This window comes from Phyllosticta capitalensis (assembly GCF_038381095.1).
Source record: "Phyllosticta capitalensis strain CBS 128856 chromosome Unknown BKA78scaffold_3, whole genome shotgun sequence".
In the NCBI taxonomy this organism is placed as follows: Eukaryota; Fungi; Ascomycota; class Dothideomycetes; order Botryosphaeriales; family Phyllostictaceae; genus Phyllosticta; species Phyllosticta capitalensis.
In genome coordinates, this window is record NW_027117441.1 from 981,376 (window position 1) to 996,940 (window position 15,565).

General features: G+C 55.2%; 6 protein-coding genes across 6 annotated transcripts; 1 reads left to right on the forward strand and 5 right to left on the reverse strand.

Moving 5' to 3' along the window:
• Window positions 1–31: 31 nt before the first annotated feature.
• BKA78DRAFT_247955 (ser/Thr protein phosphatase family) lies at window positions 32–1,948 on the reverse strand (the record flags this gene model as incomplete). Its single annotated transcript, XM_066884339.1, has 2 exons — window positions 32–1,733; window positions 1,782–1,948. The coding sequence occupies 2 exons, from the start codon at window positions 1,946–1,948 to the stop codon at window positions 32–34; spliced, it is 1,869 nt and encodes a 622-aa protein (XP_066746368.1).
• A 220-nt stretch (window positions 1,949–2,168) lies between these two features.
• Window positions 2,169–3,282, forward strand: BKA78DRAFT_95942 (60S ribosomal protein eL13). Its single transcript, XM_066894042.1, has 5 exons — window positions 2,169–2,225; window positions 2,325–2,358; window positions 2,416–2,462; window positions 2,538–2,696; window positions 2,751–3,282. Exons 1-5 carry the CDS (start codon window positions 2,223–2,225, stop codon window positions 3,159–3,161), a joined length of 654 nt encoding a protein of 217 aa, XP_066746369.1. The 5' UTR covers window positions 2,169–2,222; the 3' UTR covers window positions 3,162–3,282.
• Window positions 3,283–3,403: 121 nt separating this feature from the next.
• BKA78DRAFT_293541 (alcohol oxidase) lies at window positions 3,404–5,327 on the reverse strand (the record flags this gene model as incomplete). Its single annotated transcript, XM_066886233.1, has 2 exons — window positions 3,404–5,134; window positions 5,202–5,327. The coding sequence occupies 2 exons, from the start codon at window positions 5,325–5,327 to the stop codon at window positions 3,404–3,406; spliced, it is 1,857 nt and encodes a 618-aa protein (XP_066746370.1).
• A 2,501-nt stretch (window positions 5,328–7,828) lies between these two features.
• Window positions 7,829–9,046, reverse strand: BKA78DRAFT_350859 (uncharacterized protein; the record flags this gene model as incomplete). The annotated part of the gene is made up of 3 exons (XM_066891058.1): window positions 7,829–8,299; window positions 8,391–8,840; window positions 9,008–9,046. 3 exons carry the CDS (start codon window positions 9,044–9,046, stop codon window positions 7,829–7,831), a joined length of 960 nt encoding a protein of 319 aa, XP_066746371.1.
• Window positions 9,047–9,660: 614 nt separating this feature from the next.
• On the reverse strand, window positions 9,661–10,721 carry BKA78DRAFT_330390 (uncharacterized protein; the record flags this gene model as incomplete). The annotated part of the gene is made up of 3 exons (XM_066889769.1): window positions 9,661–10,122; window positions 10,184–10,294; window positions 10,392–10,721. The coding sequence occupies 3 exons, from the start codon at window positions 10,719–10,721 to the stop codon at window positions 9,661–9,663; spliced, it is 903 nt and encodes a 300-aa protein (XP_066746372.1).
• Window positions 10,722–11,272: 551 nt separating this feature from the next.
• On the reverse strand, window positions 11,273–15,542 carry BKA78DRAFT_308567 (OPT oligopeptide transporter protein-domain-containing protein). The gene is made up of 8 exons (XM_066887953.1): window positions 13,980–15,542; window positions 13,570–13,929; window positions 13,398–13,516; window positions 13,314–13,348; window positions 12,761–13,262; window positions 12,519–12,711; window positions 11,825–12,463; window positions 11,273–11,778 (listed from the first exon to the last, which is right to left on the reverse strand). Exons 1-8 carry the CDS (start codon window positions 15,261–15,263, stop codon window positions 11,707–11,709), a joined length of 3,204 nt encoding a protein of 1,067 aa, XP_066746373.1. The 5' UTR covers window positions 15,264–15,542; the 3' UTR covers window positions 11,273–11,706.
• Window positions 15,543–15,565: the final 23 nt, after the last annotated feature.

Consider the following 15,565-nt stretch of genomic DNA (forward strand, 5'->3'; position numbering starts at 1 on the left):
GCCTTTCCTCAAAATCCTTCAGAACCACGCTTCAGTCTTCGGTGGAGCAGACCTCTGCGTCGCTCGCCCAGTGCTCAGTGATCCAGTCCGTAATGACGCTGGTCAGACTCCTGCCCTCCATGTACGGTTTGGTATCCGTAAAATTATATTCTTCGCCGAGATACCTCAGCGCAAGCAGAATCCATGGCTGCACAAATTCGTTGTACACGAGATCGACTTCCTTGGGCTTGTCGGCTTCGGAGTCCTCATCGAAACCAAGAGTGGCTTGGACGCAGTTAGGAACATCGTAGAAATTAATCTGCGAATGAATCGTATCGTCACCATCATTGCCAGCGTCGTCCACGGTAGTATAACCTGGAGTGCGGGCAGGTTTGTCATCCTTTCTCCCTAAAGGCGCTTGAAGACTGTCATGGTGGACATGATTGTCGACAGAAGCTTCATTTGAGAGACGGAGACGACCAGACCACTGTTCAGGCGGAGCCAGCAGTGACGCATCCAGGTTTCCGGCTGAAGCGACTTCGAGGATACGGCCTTCGTTGTTGAGAAGCTGAAGGACCTTCTTCGCATCAGAATATGCAACATCCGATACGTATCTGAAGCCACTCGTGAAGGGAGAGACGAGGTAGGTGCTGTCTCTCGTAAAAGGGCCTTCAAAAATGTCGAATCGAAGTGCTCCAGTGTTGGTAATGACCAAAGCCTTCTTTCCTTCCGCTGCGCGGGCTGAAGTGCTCAGCTCGACAGGCAACACACGCTTCTCAAGCCAAGAGAAGATGCTGTTGTTGGCGGGATAAGGAGCACGATTGACCCATAGAGTCTTGGGAGCACAGCCATGGCGACGATCAAGCTTCAGCTCCTCTCGGGCCTTGGTGATCATCTTGGTGACATTCTTCCCGTGTTCTGTGGCAAAGTTCGTACTGTTCTTGCCGCTGTGGTGATGCAATGAGAAGAGGTTGTTGTCAATGTATCGTCGGGAGAAGGATAATTTTGCTTGGGGAGCGACTTCAGACTTTCCGCCACCGCTAAATCCGTCGATAGACTGGAAACCAATCGTCTCCATGTAGCGTCCGCTGGCGAGTGCAAAGGAGTTCTCGTCAAATTTCTTATAATCACGGACATGGGCATGTCCACCAAAAAATTGAATGGGAATGTCCCAGTTGACAGACCGGATGGTCTTGAAGATGTGAGCGAATTCTTGCGAGCGGACGGATGCGTGGCCAATGACAAGAATCATGTCTATGTCTTTTGATCTGATGGACTCCTGGAACCATTTCTGCTTGACCGCATCTTCCACATGCGTGACTATGGTGTTGTTGGCATTTCCAGCAAAGTTGAACAGGAATCCGAAAGCGAGAATCCGGATACCCTTGTTTTTGGTGGTGAACTTTTTGAAGCGTGGAGCAAGAGGCTCAAATTTTCCAGTCTCGGGGTTCCGGATGTCCAAGTTGGAGGCCAGGTAGTTGCCTTTGAAATTGGGGATGGTGTGGTTCAATTCATTCTCCGACGAGTTCCTCTGATAGAGCTCATGGTTGCCGGAACAGATGACGTCAATGGTTTGTTGCTTGAATATGTCAAAGATGTATTTTCCCTTGGGCTCAGAAGCATCGTAGAGGCCATTGCCTTCTATTCGGTCCCCAGTGTCGACAACGACCAAGTCGACACCTTCGTCGTCAGCACGGTCTTTCAGATGCTTAGCAAACGAGATGTAGTCGCCCCAGTCTGCGGAGTATGAAGATCTGTTTCATGTTTAGTTTCATGTTCCGTCGGGCAGTTGAGATACACACTCTTGCAGATGACCCCCGAGCCAGCCGTGAGTGTCAGTAGTGTGCAAGAAGTTGAGCCCGGCCCAAGGCAGTTCCCGAACCGGTGCTGCTTTCGGCGATGGCGCCGATGGTTGCGCGGAAAGGACAACGGTCGCAAAAAGCGCCGGCAATGCTAGTTTGACAACCATGGCGAGCGTGACGATTGTGAGAAGCAACCGTCACTTTTGCGATGGAAGGGATGAGGTCGAGTCAAGGGTGGCGGGCAGCACCATGATGGATGGCTGGGTGTTCAGGCACCGCCATGCCACACTGCCTATCTTGGACTAGCGCCGGACTTCGGAGCTGCGGCAGAACTGTTTTTCCTAAGCGAAGGCGCTACTCTCTCCACAGGCTTTTGCATTTTGTTCTACGACTGCGACGACAATCTCCAGCTAACCGCAGGCCCAACCTCAGTCCTTCAAAATGGTATGTGAGAGTCTGCGCGACATGCCGACCGATTGCTATGCAAAATCGAATGCGCGCGAAATTGAGCTCGGAACAGAGACTGACAGAAAATTTCTCTAGGCCATCAAGCACAACCAGCAGATCCAGCACAACCGTAAGTTTTTCGCGACAGAGCCACTCCAGCACTACAGGCGCTGACATGTAACCGTAGACTTCCGCAAGGACTGGCAGCGCCGCGTCCGCGTCCACTTCGATCAGGTAATTCCCCTCTCACTCGGCTGAGAGCAGTGGCGCCGATCGAACGGACAGTCCTAATCCCTCTCTCTACAATAGGCCGGCAAGAAGAAGAGCCGTCGCGATGCCCGCATTGCTAAGGCCGCTGCTGTCGCTCCCCGCCCGACCGACAAGCTCCGCCCCGTCGTTCGCTGCCCCACGATCAAGTACAACCGCCGCGTTCGTGCTGGCCGTGGTTTCTCCCTCGCTGAGCTGAAGGTATGGATTTCCGCACACTTTGGGCGCCATGGATAGATTCTGATTCTTCTACAGGAGGCTGGCATTCCCCGCAAGCTTGCGCCCACCATCGGTATCTCGGTCGACCCCCGCCGCCAGAACCTCTCCGAGGAGTCCCTGAAGGCCAACGTCCAGCGCCTCAAGGAGTACCGTGAGCGCCTCATTGTCTTCCCCCGCCGCACCGGCACCAAGGCCACCAAGAAGGGCGACTCTTCCGTCGAGGAGGTCAAGGCCGCCAAGGCTGGCGAGAACGTCACCCGCGACCTCAGCTCCGTCCTCCCCATTGCCCAGGACAAGGGTGTCACCGAGGGCGCCATCTCTGCCTACCCCGCCACCGAGAACGCCTTCAGGACCCTCCGTGTCGCTCGCTCCGACGCCCGCCTTGTCGGTGTCCGTGAGAAGAGGGCCAAGGCCGCCGCCGAGGCCGCTGCCGAGAAGAAGCAGTAAACGGTTTCTAAAAGTGCTGGGTTGGCGTTGTTGGCTTGTGCCTGGAAAAGGAACGGAACGAGCTTCAAGCCTGCATCATGGTAGCAATCAAGAATTAGGAAAGGCCGAATTTCCAGATATCCACGGTCGTCCATTTGTTTTTCGACTTTGCGCGTGAATGACGACATGATTTTTGAAATTTCTGGACTACGTGGATGATGACTTTCGCAAACGACAATAGAACCCCTCCGCGACCAACCTGTCTACGAAGCCGCGATCAAGCGCGCCGCCCTCTCCGCTATTCCGTACACAGCCGTCTGGATATGCGCGCTAATCTGCACAGGAATGATGCTCGCGTCAACGACCCTGAGATTCGCCGCCCCGTGCACCTTCAGCTTGCCATCAACAACACCGCCAATCGCGCGCTCCATCATGGCACACGTGCCAGTCGGGTGGAACAGCGTCGATCCAGCCTTGCGCGCATACGCCTCCCATTCGTCATCCGTCTGCACTTCATTGCCTGGCTCGTATTCAGCAACCCAAAGGTCGCTCAGTGGCGGCGCGTTGGCTACGACCCGGAGGACCTTGGCCGCTTCGCGCAGAGCTGCCGCATCGTACGGGTGCTCGAGGTAGCGCGGATCGATGATGGGGTCAGCTGTTGCCGGGTAAGGCGCCGACGCGTTGATGTGCACGCTGCCCGTCGAGAAGAGATGCTGCACGGCGGCAATCAGAGTGAAGAAGTTGGCGCCATACAGCGACGAGTTTGCGGCTGGGTAGCTGGCGGCGCCGAAGTAACCGTCGGAGAAGAGCAGCTCGAGCGCAGGGGCATTCGTGGATTCGTCCAAGAAGCCGAGTTTGGCCGCGTCAATGGCGGATACGCTGCGGTTCTGAGATGATGCGGGTACGAACGAAGTGTTGGCGCCTGGAACTTGCGACCACGTCAGGAAGGCGATGGTGCTGCCGGTGTAGTCGTACGCGCTCGTCTCGTTCTGGTGCCACAGGTCGAGCTGCTGCGCCGCATAGGCCGCGTCGTAGCGGACGCGGTCAAAGGACGAGATGTTCGGCTTGAGCTGGTATACGGTTTGGATCTTGACGTGATCCTGCAGGTTCTGGCCGACGCCAGGGAGATCGAGGAGTGTCTGAATGCCTGCGCCTGAGAGAATGCTGCTGTTGCCAATGCCCGAACTCTCGAGTATCTGCGGCGATTTAAGACTGCCTGCGCTCAAGACGACCTCCTTCCTGGCCTTGACGACGGTGCCGTCGGCCAGCGTGACACCGCTAGCCACGAGCTCTCCGCTCGAGTTCTTTTCGTTCTCAAAAACCACCGTCGCAACCGTCGCTTCGGTCACGACCTCAACGTTGCTCCCGGCCAACTGCAGATACTGCGTCGCATAGCTCCGGCTGTAATCGCTCGACCTCAGATTACTCGGCTGCCTCCCCGCGCCCAACGGATCGCCATTCAGACTCTCCATGTTCTCTTGCAGTCCCAGATTGACCAGCGTCGGGATAAACGCCAACTGCTGCTCAGGGATATACCGATTGACAACCGTCTGGATCGGGCCATCGTAGGCAACGCCCTCGTCCCCATAGACTCCCTGCTCGGCCGGCCTCGAAAAGTTCTCCGCCTTGAGCATCGCGCCGTACATGCTCTCCCAGCCCCACCCGGCGTCGCCGCCAAACGCCGGCTGCGCCCACGAGTCGTACTCGGCGGCGGCGGCGCGGTCCCACGCCATGAGGTTGAGGGCGCTGCTGCCGCCGAGGACGCGGCCGCGCGGCTGGCTGACGGTGCGGGAGTCGAGGTGGCGTTGCGGGATGGTGGTCAGGTTCCAGTCGTACGGTCCATTCAGGTTGGAGCCCTTGAGCCCGGGGATGTTGATGTTGGTGGAATGCGGCGCCGCGGGCCCGGCCTCGAGAAGGAGGATGCTGCTGTTGCGGACGAGGTGCGAGAGGCGCGTCGATAGCGCGATGCCCGCTGTGCCGCCGCCGACGATGATCTACGTTGTCGTGTGTCAATGTTGGATTTTCGCTCAGGGGGGAGGCTTCAACTGGCCGTGTCCGTACATAATCATAAGTCTGGGCCAAGGGTGACCGCTCGACATGAGCTGCAAATGCCCAAGGTGTCTGCCATATCACAGGGAGAACGAGCGCAGCAAACGCGACCTTGCCCACGGATGAGAAACCCGTCATGACTGCGACGACAAAAAGACAAGACGCAGAAAAGAACTCCAAGAATCCCACGCTTCCATCCCGAGCTTTTTAAGGAGATCACATCTCCACACCACGAACCGACATAGCCATCCAGACCCTGATCATGAAGAGAACATCATTGCTCTATCGGAACCGCGACGCTACATGTGGGGAAAACGCGGAGAATTTTGCGTCTTGCAACCATTCAGTCCATGCATTGGATAGTGCCAAGGCAGTGGACCGACTCATTTCACAGTCGGTGAACACGGCAAAGCCGAAAAGATGTTTGGGGGCGGGAAGATGGAGTGGGACGATGCCCCCATGTGGAGTGTGAGCCGAGAACGGTTGTTATATCCGTTGAGTGACTCGGGGATCCGTAACGGAGAAGATTTCAGTCTGATGGACCCGAGAAAAGGAAACATGGAGTACTGTAGAGGAAGAAGGTCGATACTCTACAGGACTCGAGACGTCGACCACCATGCAACCTAAGCGAACCAATTGCCATCCAAAACCCACCTCTCACCTCTTCTCGCGACATCGACAACAAAACCCTTCCTCCATCTCTCCAACACCTCCATCACAAACCCCTACCCTTCCCTACCCCTTCTTTTCGCCTGCCCTCCACCAACATACAGCCACAGCCGACTCAGCTGTCTAACCGTCCGTCCAGCGCCCTCCCCCAACGCCAACTGCGTCTCATCTACAACACTGGTCCTGCGGCCTCTCGCCATTTCCCTGCCGGCCCTCGCACCCGCCTGCGCATCGCCCGACGACGGCGTGACGCCAAAGCCCTGGAGGCGCGCCTGGTCGACCGTCTCGGCGCGCCGCGCTGCCGTGCCGTAGTCGACGTCGACCATGCGGTCGAGGAAGGCGCTCATGGTTGGAAAGGGCGGGCTCGGAAGGAACGCACCGCTCTCGTCAGTCGTTTCGTCGGGCGAGGAGGTGCGGGTGGTGCTAGTTGTGTTTCTGCCACTGCTGCTGCCGCTACTGCTCGTGCTGGTATTGAGTAGGTCCTCAATGCGCGCGGGCGGCAGTGGGAGCATGGCGTCCAGGTAGTGCTGGTTGAAGAGGTGGCCGCCAGCGTCTTTGTTTATGAAGACCTGGCCGGCGAAGCGTTGGCCGGGGCAGTTGCGCGTCGAGTTGAGGACGCCCCAGCGGGCAAAGGGGTCGTTTTCATTCGCGTAGTGCTCGATGATGGGGACGACGTGGCGGGGCCGTGAAGAGAGAACCGAGTTTAGGGGGGTTTCTTGGAGGAGTGTCGTGAGGAACGAGTGCGAAAGGGGGTTGTTGAAGTGCGAGGCTGCACAGCCAAACGTGAATATCTCCTGACATGGGAGATTAGCGCTCAGGAAAGAATAGGAGAAAAAATATCATAAGCGCGGCAGAGAAGTCAAATGCTAGTAGGTGGTCTTACCAATTTCTCCAAGCTCTTGCTCGGCAACTCGAGCAGCATCCTGTCCAGCGCCAGACTGGCCACACAAGCCCCCTGTCCATGCGCCAGAAAGACAATCTTTTCGACGCCCGGTTCGAGTATTTGCAGCTTGAGCATCTCATATGCGCAGCGGACGTCTGCCGTGTTGTACCTGAAGCAGCGCTGGAACAGACATACAACTATGTCTCCAAGCACGCCGTACGTCCGGTTATGTATGCCCGTGACTGGACGCTGGAACGTAGCCGCGAGACGGTCGACTGTGTGTTGGAGAGCACGATGGCTTGGTGGGGGATAAGAGCGTCAGTTGCAAAGTCAAGACGATAACTTGAACGAGGGGAGGAATAACTGACCTTGTACCAACTCCATTCACAAAGTACCAACGCTCCCCATCAATTGTCTTCGAATCCAACATTTCAACCCGGCTTTTGACAATCAGGGGTCCACGGACAGCCTTCAACAGCGCCGATAGCACGCAATATGCCAGGCTAATGAACAGGAGAAACATCCATCCGCTCAAGTATAGCGCGAGTGGAACGGAAACCAGGCCTAGGATTGATTCGAGCGCCGTCGCCGAGATCACAAGGCCAAGATCCCGACTCGGCGTGACGTGATCCTGGCATTGCAGGTTCGGTAGGTCTTTTAGGGGGACAGAAGGTCGGAACGCGTGGGGCGTGTATTTGAGGTTTTGGAGAAGGAGCAGAGTGTCGCGGAGCAGCGAACGAATGGGAGAAGAGAGGGCGGCAGCATCGGAGGTGAAGGCTGTTTGGTCCGGCGTTTGGATAGGAATGTATGCCACCCCCGGCATTGTGATTGTAGGGAGTCTGATAGGGTCATAGTCGAGGATTGGAAGCAGGCCTGGAGATTGGAATAGAAAATGGACATGTTGCATCTGATTCGTACTTGCCGCTTCAAGGACATCGTGATTTCCCTCGACTCGAGTATACTAGAGTATCACGAACCTTTTGCCTGCCTCACCAATTTTGGAGAAACCCCAGTCCAACCTGGTCGGTTCGGGCGCTCCAAGTCGAAGTGCAAAATCCAAGAAAATGCACGCAACCCGCAAGCTCCATTACCAAGCCCTAATCTCCTTGACCTCCCAGAGCTCCTCTTCACCGCCAGGACCCATCATCTTATCACCCAACTCCAACTTGGCGCCCTCGAAAGTCCAAACGCAAGGCAGAAACCGGGATCCAAGCTTGACAGTCCTCCTCCACTTAGTACCAGCCGCCGTCTCCGTCTCGGCCCTCTCTTCTACATCCCCGGGTACCATGACCTGCTTCAAAGGCGACGGTGGACGCGAGCGGCTGGATTGCTCCCCCTGCGGTGGCTGGTAGAAGTGACGCTCGATGGCGCGGCCGCGGGAGGGGTAGATTGCTTCGTCTTCGGTTCCGCACTCCCACCTCTCGACTGTGACTTCGCGATCAAGCATGAGGATTCCTTGGCAATATTGGCCAACGCGGACGATCATTCCGCGCGATTTGAGCTTTGGATTGTGGTGGGACAGGACAACGGCGTAGTGCAATGGCTCATTGTTGACGGTCTAGTGGAGAGTCAGTCTGGACAGAGGCTCACGGTGAATGGGTCGTGACGATCGATCCACACGAAAAGGACGAATGGCAAACGAGACTCACCCTGATAGCCACGTCCTTCCACATCTCCTGATAAGCCACCTCAACCTGTCGATTCGGATGCTTCATCACGCCGCTCTCGAGCGAGTAGCCACCACCCCTTTCCCACATGTCACCCTCATCTCTCGTCCCCTCGTCATCATAGCCGCAGCGCGAATCAATCACGTGAACCCACTTCTTATGCGTGACACCGTGAATATCGTAGTTGCTGGGGAAGCTCTGAGAGAAGCCGGCAAAGGCCCAGTCCAAGCGGTGCACGGGGCCTCCCGTGTTTGGGAGGGGTGGCGAGCGTGGACGCGGGAGGGTTGGCGATTGCGATGGTTGGGAGGAGTTGGGTTCCGGCGATGGCGAGGGTGCAGGCGTGGAAGGTTGCAGAATGCGTAGGTCGACAAAAGCGCTGCTGGGAGCACTGAGTACCAGTGTGCTGGTGTCTTCACGGGCGAAGTCGCCGGCCTAGTGAAAAAGAATGAGGCAAATGAGTGCGATACATTGTGGCGAATGATGAGATGGATGTGTGAAATGGAACAAAGGACCCGCGAGGAAATGCCAAAGGCATGGCGGCAAGTGCTCATGCGTGAATTGGAAGTGTTGCAAGTTAGGACTTGGGGGTAGAAACATACCCAGCATATCCACTCGCGTTTGCTGATGTTGGATGCCATCTTGAGAAAGCCTGAACCAAAGATGTTCGATGAGAATTCAAAGCTCAGCCAAGAGCTAGCAAAAAAGAATGGAAATGAGAAGTGTGATGGTAAGAGTGGTTGTATGAAGTATGAGGGAGAGAGTGTTGATGGTAAGAAAGGCGAAAGTTGATTGCTGCTGCCCGATAAACAAATAGACCAGATGACCAATGAGACTTTGTAAGATAATCCGCTCCGATAGTTTCAACGACTGCATGTGATGACCGGTAAAGTGAATTTTCGAAAAGTGGAATAAGTGCCTTTGCCGATCGGCGTCATACCTCTACAAACCCAAGGCTGTTTGCTACATCTTGATTTGACGCGGAATCAAGGGCTCCCCAAACGCCTAGTTTGCAACTCCACGGCTTCCGAACCGTCTGGTATCAATTAATTCTAGCAATTCTTTTTCCGCCATTCATCAAGCCAGAGTTCTCAACCCCAAAGCAAGTCGTGATGTTCGATAGAACCTCCTTGCAACTCCAATCGAGCATGTCTCTTTCACACCTCGTCCTCCGAATCCAGCCTCGTATGCAAGTCTTCGCCAAGAGCGCCAGCTCAAGAACTACCTCCATCCACAGCGCCTTCCACCACCCATTTTAGACCCCCGTCGCCTTCGCTAAGTTCCCCGAACCCCGACTGCTGAAGATTCCCATGATGCCAAAACCAACGTAGAACAGCGCCAGCGGGTATGCGACCAAGCCCCTCATACTGCTCATCCTTCCAACAGCACAGAACATGGCACTGCTGCTGTACGTGCACCACAGTATCGCCAGGGTGGTTACCAGGTAGCCAAACATGCCGTCCATGGGAATGATGACACCGACGAGGGACGTGAGGACGAGCGGGAGGAGGCAGTAGCCGAGCACGGAGGTCGATCGCGGGAATGTGAGGACGGAGTTGAAGTGCGAGGACGCGCTAGGATGTACGGCGGGGTGTTCGTGAGCGCCGACGACGGCTGCTGGGTCGACAGGGGGAGCCATCAGGGATAGGATCCAGTGGAGGGATACGCTGCCTAACAGCGCAAGGCCGTAGATGTAGCCAAAGTGCACTTTGCCAGACTGCTTCCCTGTCAGCACATTGTTCCCACCCTGCAAGTGTACCTCTCCACGGTCAACTTACGAAGAGAAGAAATGTGCCGTATGCGAGGAAGAAAATGATGGGCCCAGCGAGGTCCGAGTCGTCCATGATGTGCTGGTCTATCCTCGCGAGCGGATTCAGAACCGTAAACGTCTACCACCGCAAATCATTAGCTGAGCTTTTCCTCATGCCGTTGCTCCGCAGAGCCAGCACTCATCCAACCAGCCCCTCTCTCGCGCAGCAAGCGTACCTTCATCTTGATGTGCCCAAAGTTTACCCCCAGCTCTTCCAACAACGGAGGCTCCCCATCGTAGCCTTCTATCCCGAACGCTGCCAGCCAGCCTGTCCGCAGTCCGCCCTGCTCGCCCATGCGTCCGCTCACGCCTGGCACCGCGCCGCCGAAGCCCGCGCCATAGCTGTTTGACGCGTACGCGCTGGACGCAGCGCCACCATTGTATGCTTGGAAGGGAGTCGAGTGGCCGGATACGGGTTGCGTGCTATATGAGGATTGGTAGAAGTTGAGGTTTTGAGCGGCGGGAGCGCCGTAGCCCGCGGCGGGCTGTTGGTAATAGTTGGCCATTGGGGCCGCCGAGGAGCGAATTGCGGTGTGCGCAGCTGAGATTCGGAGAATGGGGAGTGGAGCGATGTGGACGAACGAATGTTTACGCAGTCAAGCGCTGATATGGTCTGTGTTGATGTTGCAGTAGAGCTTGGAGAGGTCTGGGTTGCTAGCTTGGTGAACGTCGAAGTGTCCGCTTCGGGTGGTCACGTGGTTTCAAGATCCCAGTCGGTTCTCCCTCTGACGTACTACTGCCTGGACCATGTCGACGTTGAAGAAGAAATCAAACAACGTTTTCACGCCTTGTTTGACATGTTATCAAAATCTTGGTCACAGCGTCAAACATGATTCATTCACAGGTGGTGGAATGTAGGCAGCAGCGCTCTCCCGCATCCAATTGGCTGTGTTGGAGCTGCTACCAAGGCTTATAAGCATACCTGGAGGCAGAAGGGAGCGCCTTTGAAGCAGCTGAGCAGCATAGGCTACGGAGGCCCCAAGTTCCGTATCATGAGAGTAAAGAGAGCATTTCAGGCCCCTTGGAAGATGTCGAGCTTTCAAGCAGCTGGGTCTTGGAGTTAACAATTCTTTCGACATCACAGGTAGACTGCGTCCAGAAACACCTATGAAAAAGGCAATAAGAATGGAGCTAGGTATGCCCGTGACCATGCCCAAACTTAGCAAGCATGCAGATGAGGAGCACTCCGCCACCCACTCGAGCCATGCATATGCTGCCGCGTCATCACCATCCAATCTGCGCCCACCAATGGGGGAAGAGAAACAAAGCAATGGTCTATACAGCGCTAAAATGCCCAACCGGAAAGCCAAAATTCATCATTGACATGATGTTGCTCCGATATTCGAAAACAAGCCGGAAGCATGCAATATGTAATCTATCGAGAATTTCTTATCCGAACGGGGGTATCATCGATCAAACCAAAAAGGCGGGTCAGACTTATTCCCGAGAACGTCTTTGATAGTGCTCCTGGCTCGCTCAACATGCTCGACATCACCATGTCCCTGGTCCAAAGTGTTCGCCAGGAGCCACGTTTCGGAATGAGCAGGCAACCCAGTCGCAGCCCTAGTGACATCAGCATTGCTCTTGCAAAGAGCGTGGAGACACATACCTGCTTGTACACTTCGGTACCCCACCAACTGAAGCCGTCAATCCAACCTGGGTATATCACACCGAAGAAGACCACTACGACGCCGACTGCCACTCCGGAGTCGAGCGCTGCAGATAGAGTCATGTTATACTTCTTCCACCATGCAGTCTTGCGCTTTCTGATCACGTCGTTGAACAGCCAGCAGACTAAGGCCCAAACGGAGAAGTTGAGTCCTGTCGCCGGTGGGATCCAGCTGAGACTGCCAAACAAGACCGGAAGATTGACCTTGCGCCAGATGCTGCGCTTCTGGTGACGTCCCAGAATGAAGACACCGATTGGCGCAATTGCACCAATGAGGAACGCCCAGACAAGAGGCCGGTAAAGAGCATCATGTCCGAAGAAGCGTGCTGGACCTACCACGCCCCAGAGAATGCTCCCGTTGAAATGCACGCGAGCAATGGGGCATGTGAAGCCGTTCAAAGCGTTGGGTGTGCAAATGCCAGGTATGTTTGCGAGCATCCAGTTCAAAACGCCGATCTGGGTCAGACTCGAGACCAGAGTTGCGACAAGCTGCAGCATGAATAGGAGGCGAGGTGGAATTTTCATGTAATGGCCCAGTTTCAGATCTGAAGAAAACTTAAGGCCTTGTGTCGATGTGATCTGCGATTGTCATGTCAGTCGAGAAAGCATTAGAAAAGGAAGAATGGCAGCTCACGTAGCCGTATGTCACGAAGACCATGTTGGCGACCGGCCGGCCGGGGAAGACGGCGCCGCAAATCAACTGGCAGATGAGGTACAGACTGCTCTGTTGATTTGTGATTGCCATGACAATGCCAATGGGGATGAACAGTATCGTACAAATGCCCAAGGCGAGCAAGAGTCCGTACCAAGGCAGATGGATGGGATAGCTGTTCAAGTATTAGAATATGGACCAGATCGACTGATGAAGCTACTTACTATTCGACCACGAACATTCCAATGGCTGCCATCAGAGCGCCTGTAGCCAGATACCAGGACATGGGAGCGTCCTTGTATCTCCTCATCAACCTGTTGTGGACGTCCTCGACACCCATCATGTTGTCCAAGTCGGGCATGGACGCCGTCATACTCCGAGTTGATCGCGCGTGGCGAAGGGGGCGTTCCTCTTGTGGAATCGGGCGATACTGGTTTTCACTCTGGCCTTTGATTTCTTTCCAGGATGCTTTCCACTGTTGCAGAATGTCTTTACCGTGCCAGCATGCAGTGTGCGACAACAAAGCTGTGAGAGCAGCGAATTGCAAAGCATAGCTGAGGACATACGTAATGGGAAGAAAGACGCGGCTGTAATTCTTGTAGGCGTCTTCGTCAAACAAGAACTTGTCTGTAAGGATTTTGCTGACGTCGTATGGTCGACCAGTGTTGTCAAAGACGGCCGTGGATAGAATCGGCATATACGAGGAATATAGCACGTTGCAGTAGTCTGAGTTTGTTAGTTTGGGAAGAGGCATGAAAGGCAAGAGTCAAGACTTACACATGATAGGAGCGATGATCCACATCACGACTAGCCTAGAATAATTGTCAGAGACACATGATAGGCACGAGTCAGACCACCTACAGTCCTCCGATAATGTTTAGGGAAGCCCAGAAGGGAACGACAAGAGGTGACCCTATGTACGAGATCTGGGCCCAATCAAATGTCAAGGGAAACATCCCAAGACCAGAGGCAATTCCAAACTAATGCAACCAATCAGCATCCGTCAAACCCACGCTCCACGTGATGGACTTACCAAGTTGGCGACCACGACATTTTTTGGAGCAAACCAGGTAACGACGCTAAAGTAGCTCAATGCAGGGAACAATAGTCCAGGCAAGAAGTAAAAGGCAGCGGATCCTAGGAAGACGTAGAGGAAAAATCTCATGCGCGATATGTACCAGCCGTTTGCAGGCTTGTTGTCCTGTTTGTGGAGCGTCGAGAACATGGACGTAGAAATGAGAGTTCCGGGCCAGATCATGCCGCTTGGGCGCACAAGGAATCGCCTTGTGATGCCGGCGAGCGCGTAGCCGAGCACTTGGGTGGAAATCGTGAGCAGGATCTGGTAGGTAATACCCAGTCTTTGACCATAGAATTGCGATTGCTCGACGATGACCTGAGAAAAATGAGTTCCCAGCATCTGCAAAGCAAGCATTTGTGACTTACGTCGGTTGCAAAGGCAAATCCAAACGACACATTGCTGCTGATATAAACACAGCAGTGCTCCTTTTCGTTCCATCGCCCCTGTCCAAGCCAGAGCCGAAGCCCTCTCCGCCAACTATTGGATCTTCCACTCGAAGCAACCCTTTGAGCGCTGCCGTTGGGCTGTGAATCTCCATTGGCAAATCTCTCATTGCTTTCTTCCTCTACTCTTCGGAAGATCGATCCATTGGAAAAGACTTCAATGGGGTCGTCAGGTCGTTTGAATACACCGTCCCACAGTCGGCCCAGCGGGTGGACAAGAAGAAGTGCAATGACAGGGGTAATGCTAACGCTTGGGTATCTCAGGGAAAAGAATAGATTTGTGGCAGAACCGAGGAAAGAAAAGAGCAAAGACAGGGTCCACATGCGCGGCGTATTAATGGAGAGAGAAGTATCGTCAAAAGGCCGCACGGAAGCGCGCACTTGCGCGTAGGGCGAGTCATCTGGAGGACTCTCTTCGTTGGACTTGCCTCGTAGCAGCTGTTGATCATCCTCAGGACCGTCGACGTCTATGACTTCGGAACTGTCTGAGCGCGTAGAATCCGAGGTACTCTCTGACTTGGGAGAGGCTTTGGATGCTCCAGGCGCGTATCCGCGCTGGTCGTCGCTAGAGTCCAAGTCCCCATCTAGACTGCCCACCCACGCGTCGACGGCAGATGTGTGTCGGTCTGGCAGATCGACGGCGGGAAGACTGATCCTTCGGCTCCTTTGAGTGCCATTCCCTAACATGTTGCCCGTCGAGGCGGAGCGCTGGGCGGCGGTACTCGCGCCATCTTCGGGGGAGGATTCGGCGGCGGCGAGTTTACTCTTTGGCTTCCGCTTGCCTGAGCGCAGGACTTGGTCGATGTTTGGGGTGTCGTCATTATCCGAGCTGCTGTTACTGGTGCTCATCAAGTGGACGGGCATGGCTCCGTAGGACCCAGTGCCCTGGGCTGGCGACGAGCGCATCAGCAGGGGCACCTTTGATGACATGGTGGGTTGGATTGTGGCACGTCGAGCTCGGGAGTAGGAAGAGGATGGCGAAGAGCGCGAGCGCGGACGGAGAGAGGGTCTCCGGGGCTCGGGAGGAGCAGGAGGGGTAGCATCAGGGTCGGCGATGATTGCTTTTTGGAGGAGAGGGCTGTGTGCGGAAGGACGGTGATTATAGCGGCTAAAGAAGCGTGGGCGTTCAGGTGGGTGTGGGCGTGGGTTGTCTGACGTGGGTGAGGGCCTGGGCGCACCGTCAAGCCAGTCATGACAGGACGGCATCCGAGCCGGGACGTCGACTAGACGGCGAAGCGTGACGAATGTTCAACGGAGAACCCGGCGAGAGGAAAAAGTCGGGCATTGAATCAGATAGGGTAGAGATAGAGCGGATCTATCCACGGCCAAAAAGTTTGTAGACGGCGGGGGTGAGCAGTCCCGTCAGCACGCGCACCGTCGGGAGACGTGGGGCCTGCCGACGCGGTAATCGCGGGATGTTTTTTCTTTCTCAAAACTCTTCAAAAGGCGTGGCATGATTCTAAGCCCTCAAGCTCAAGAATTTCCTCTTTTCGGCCTCGCGCGTGACT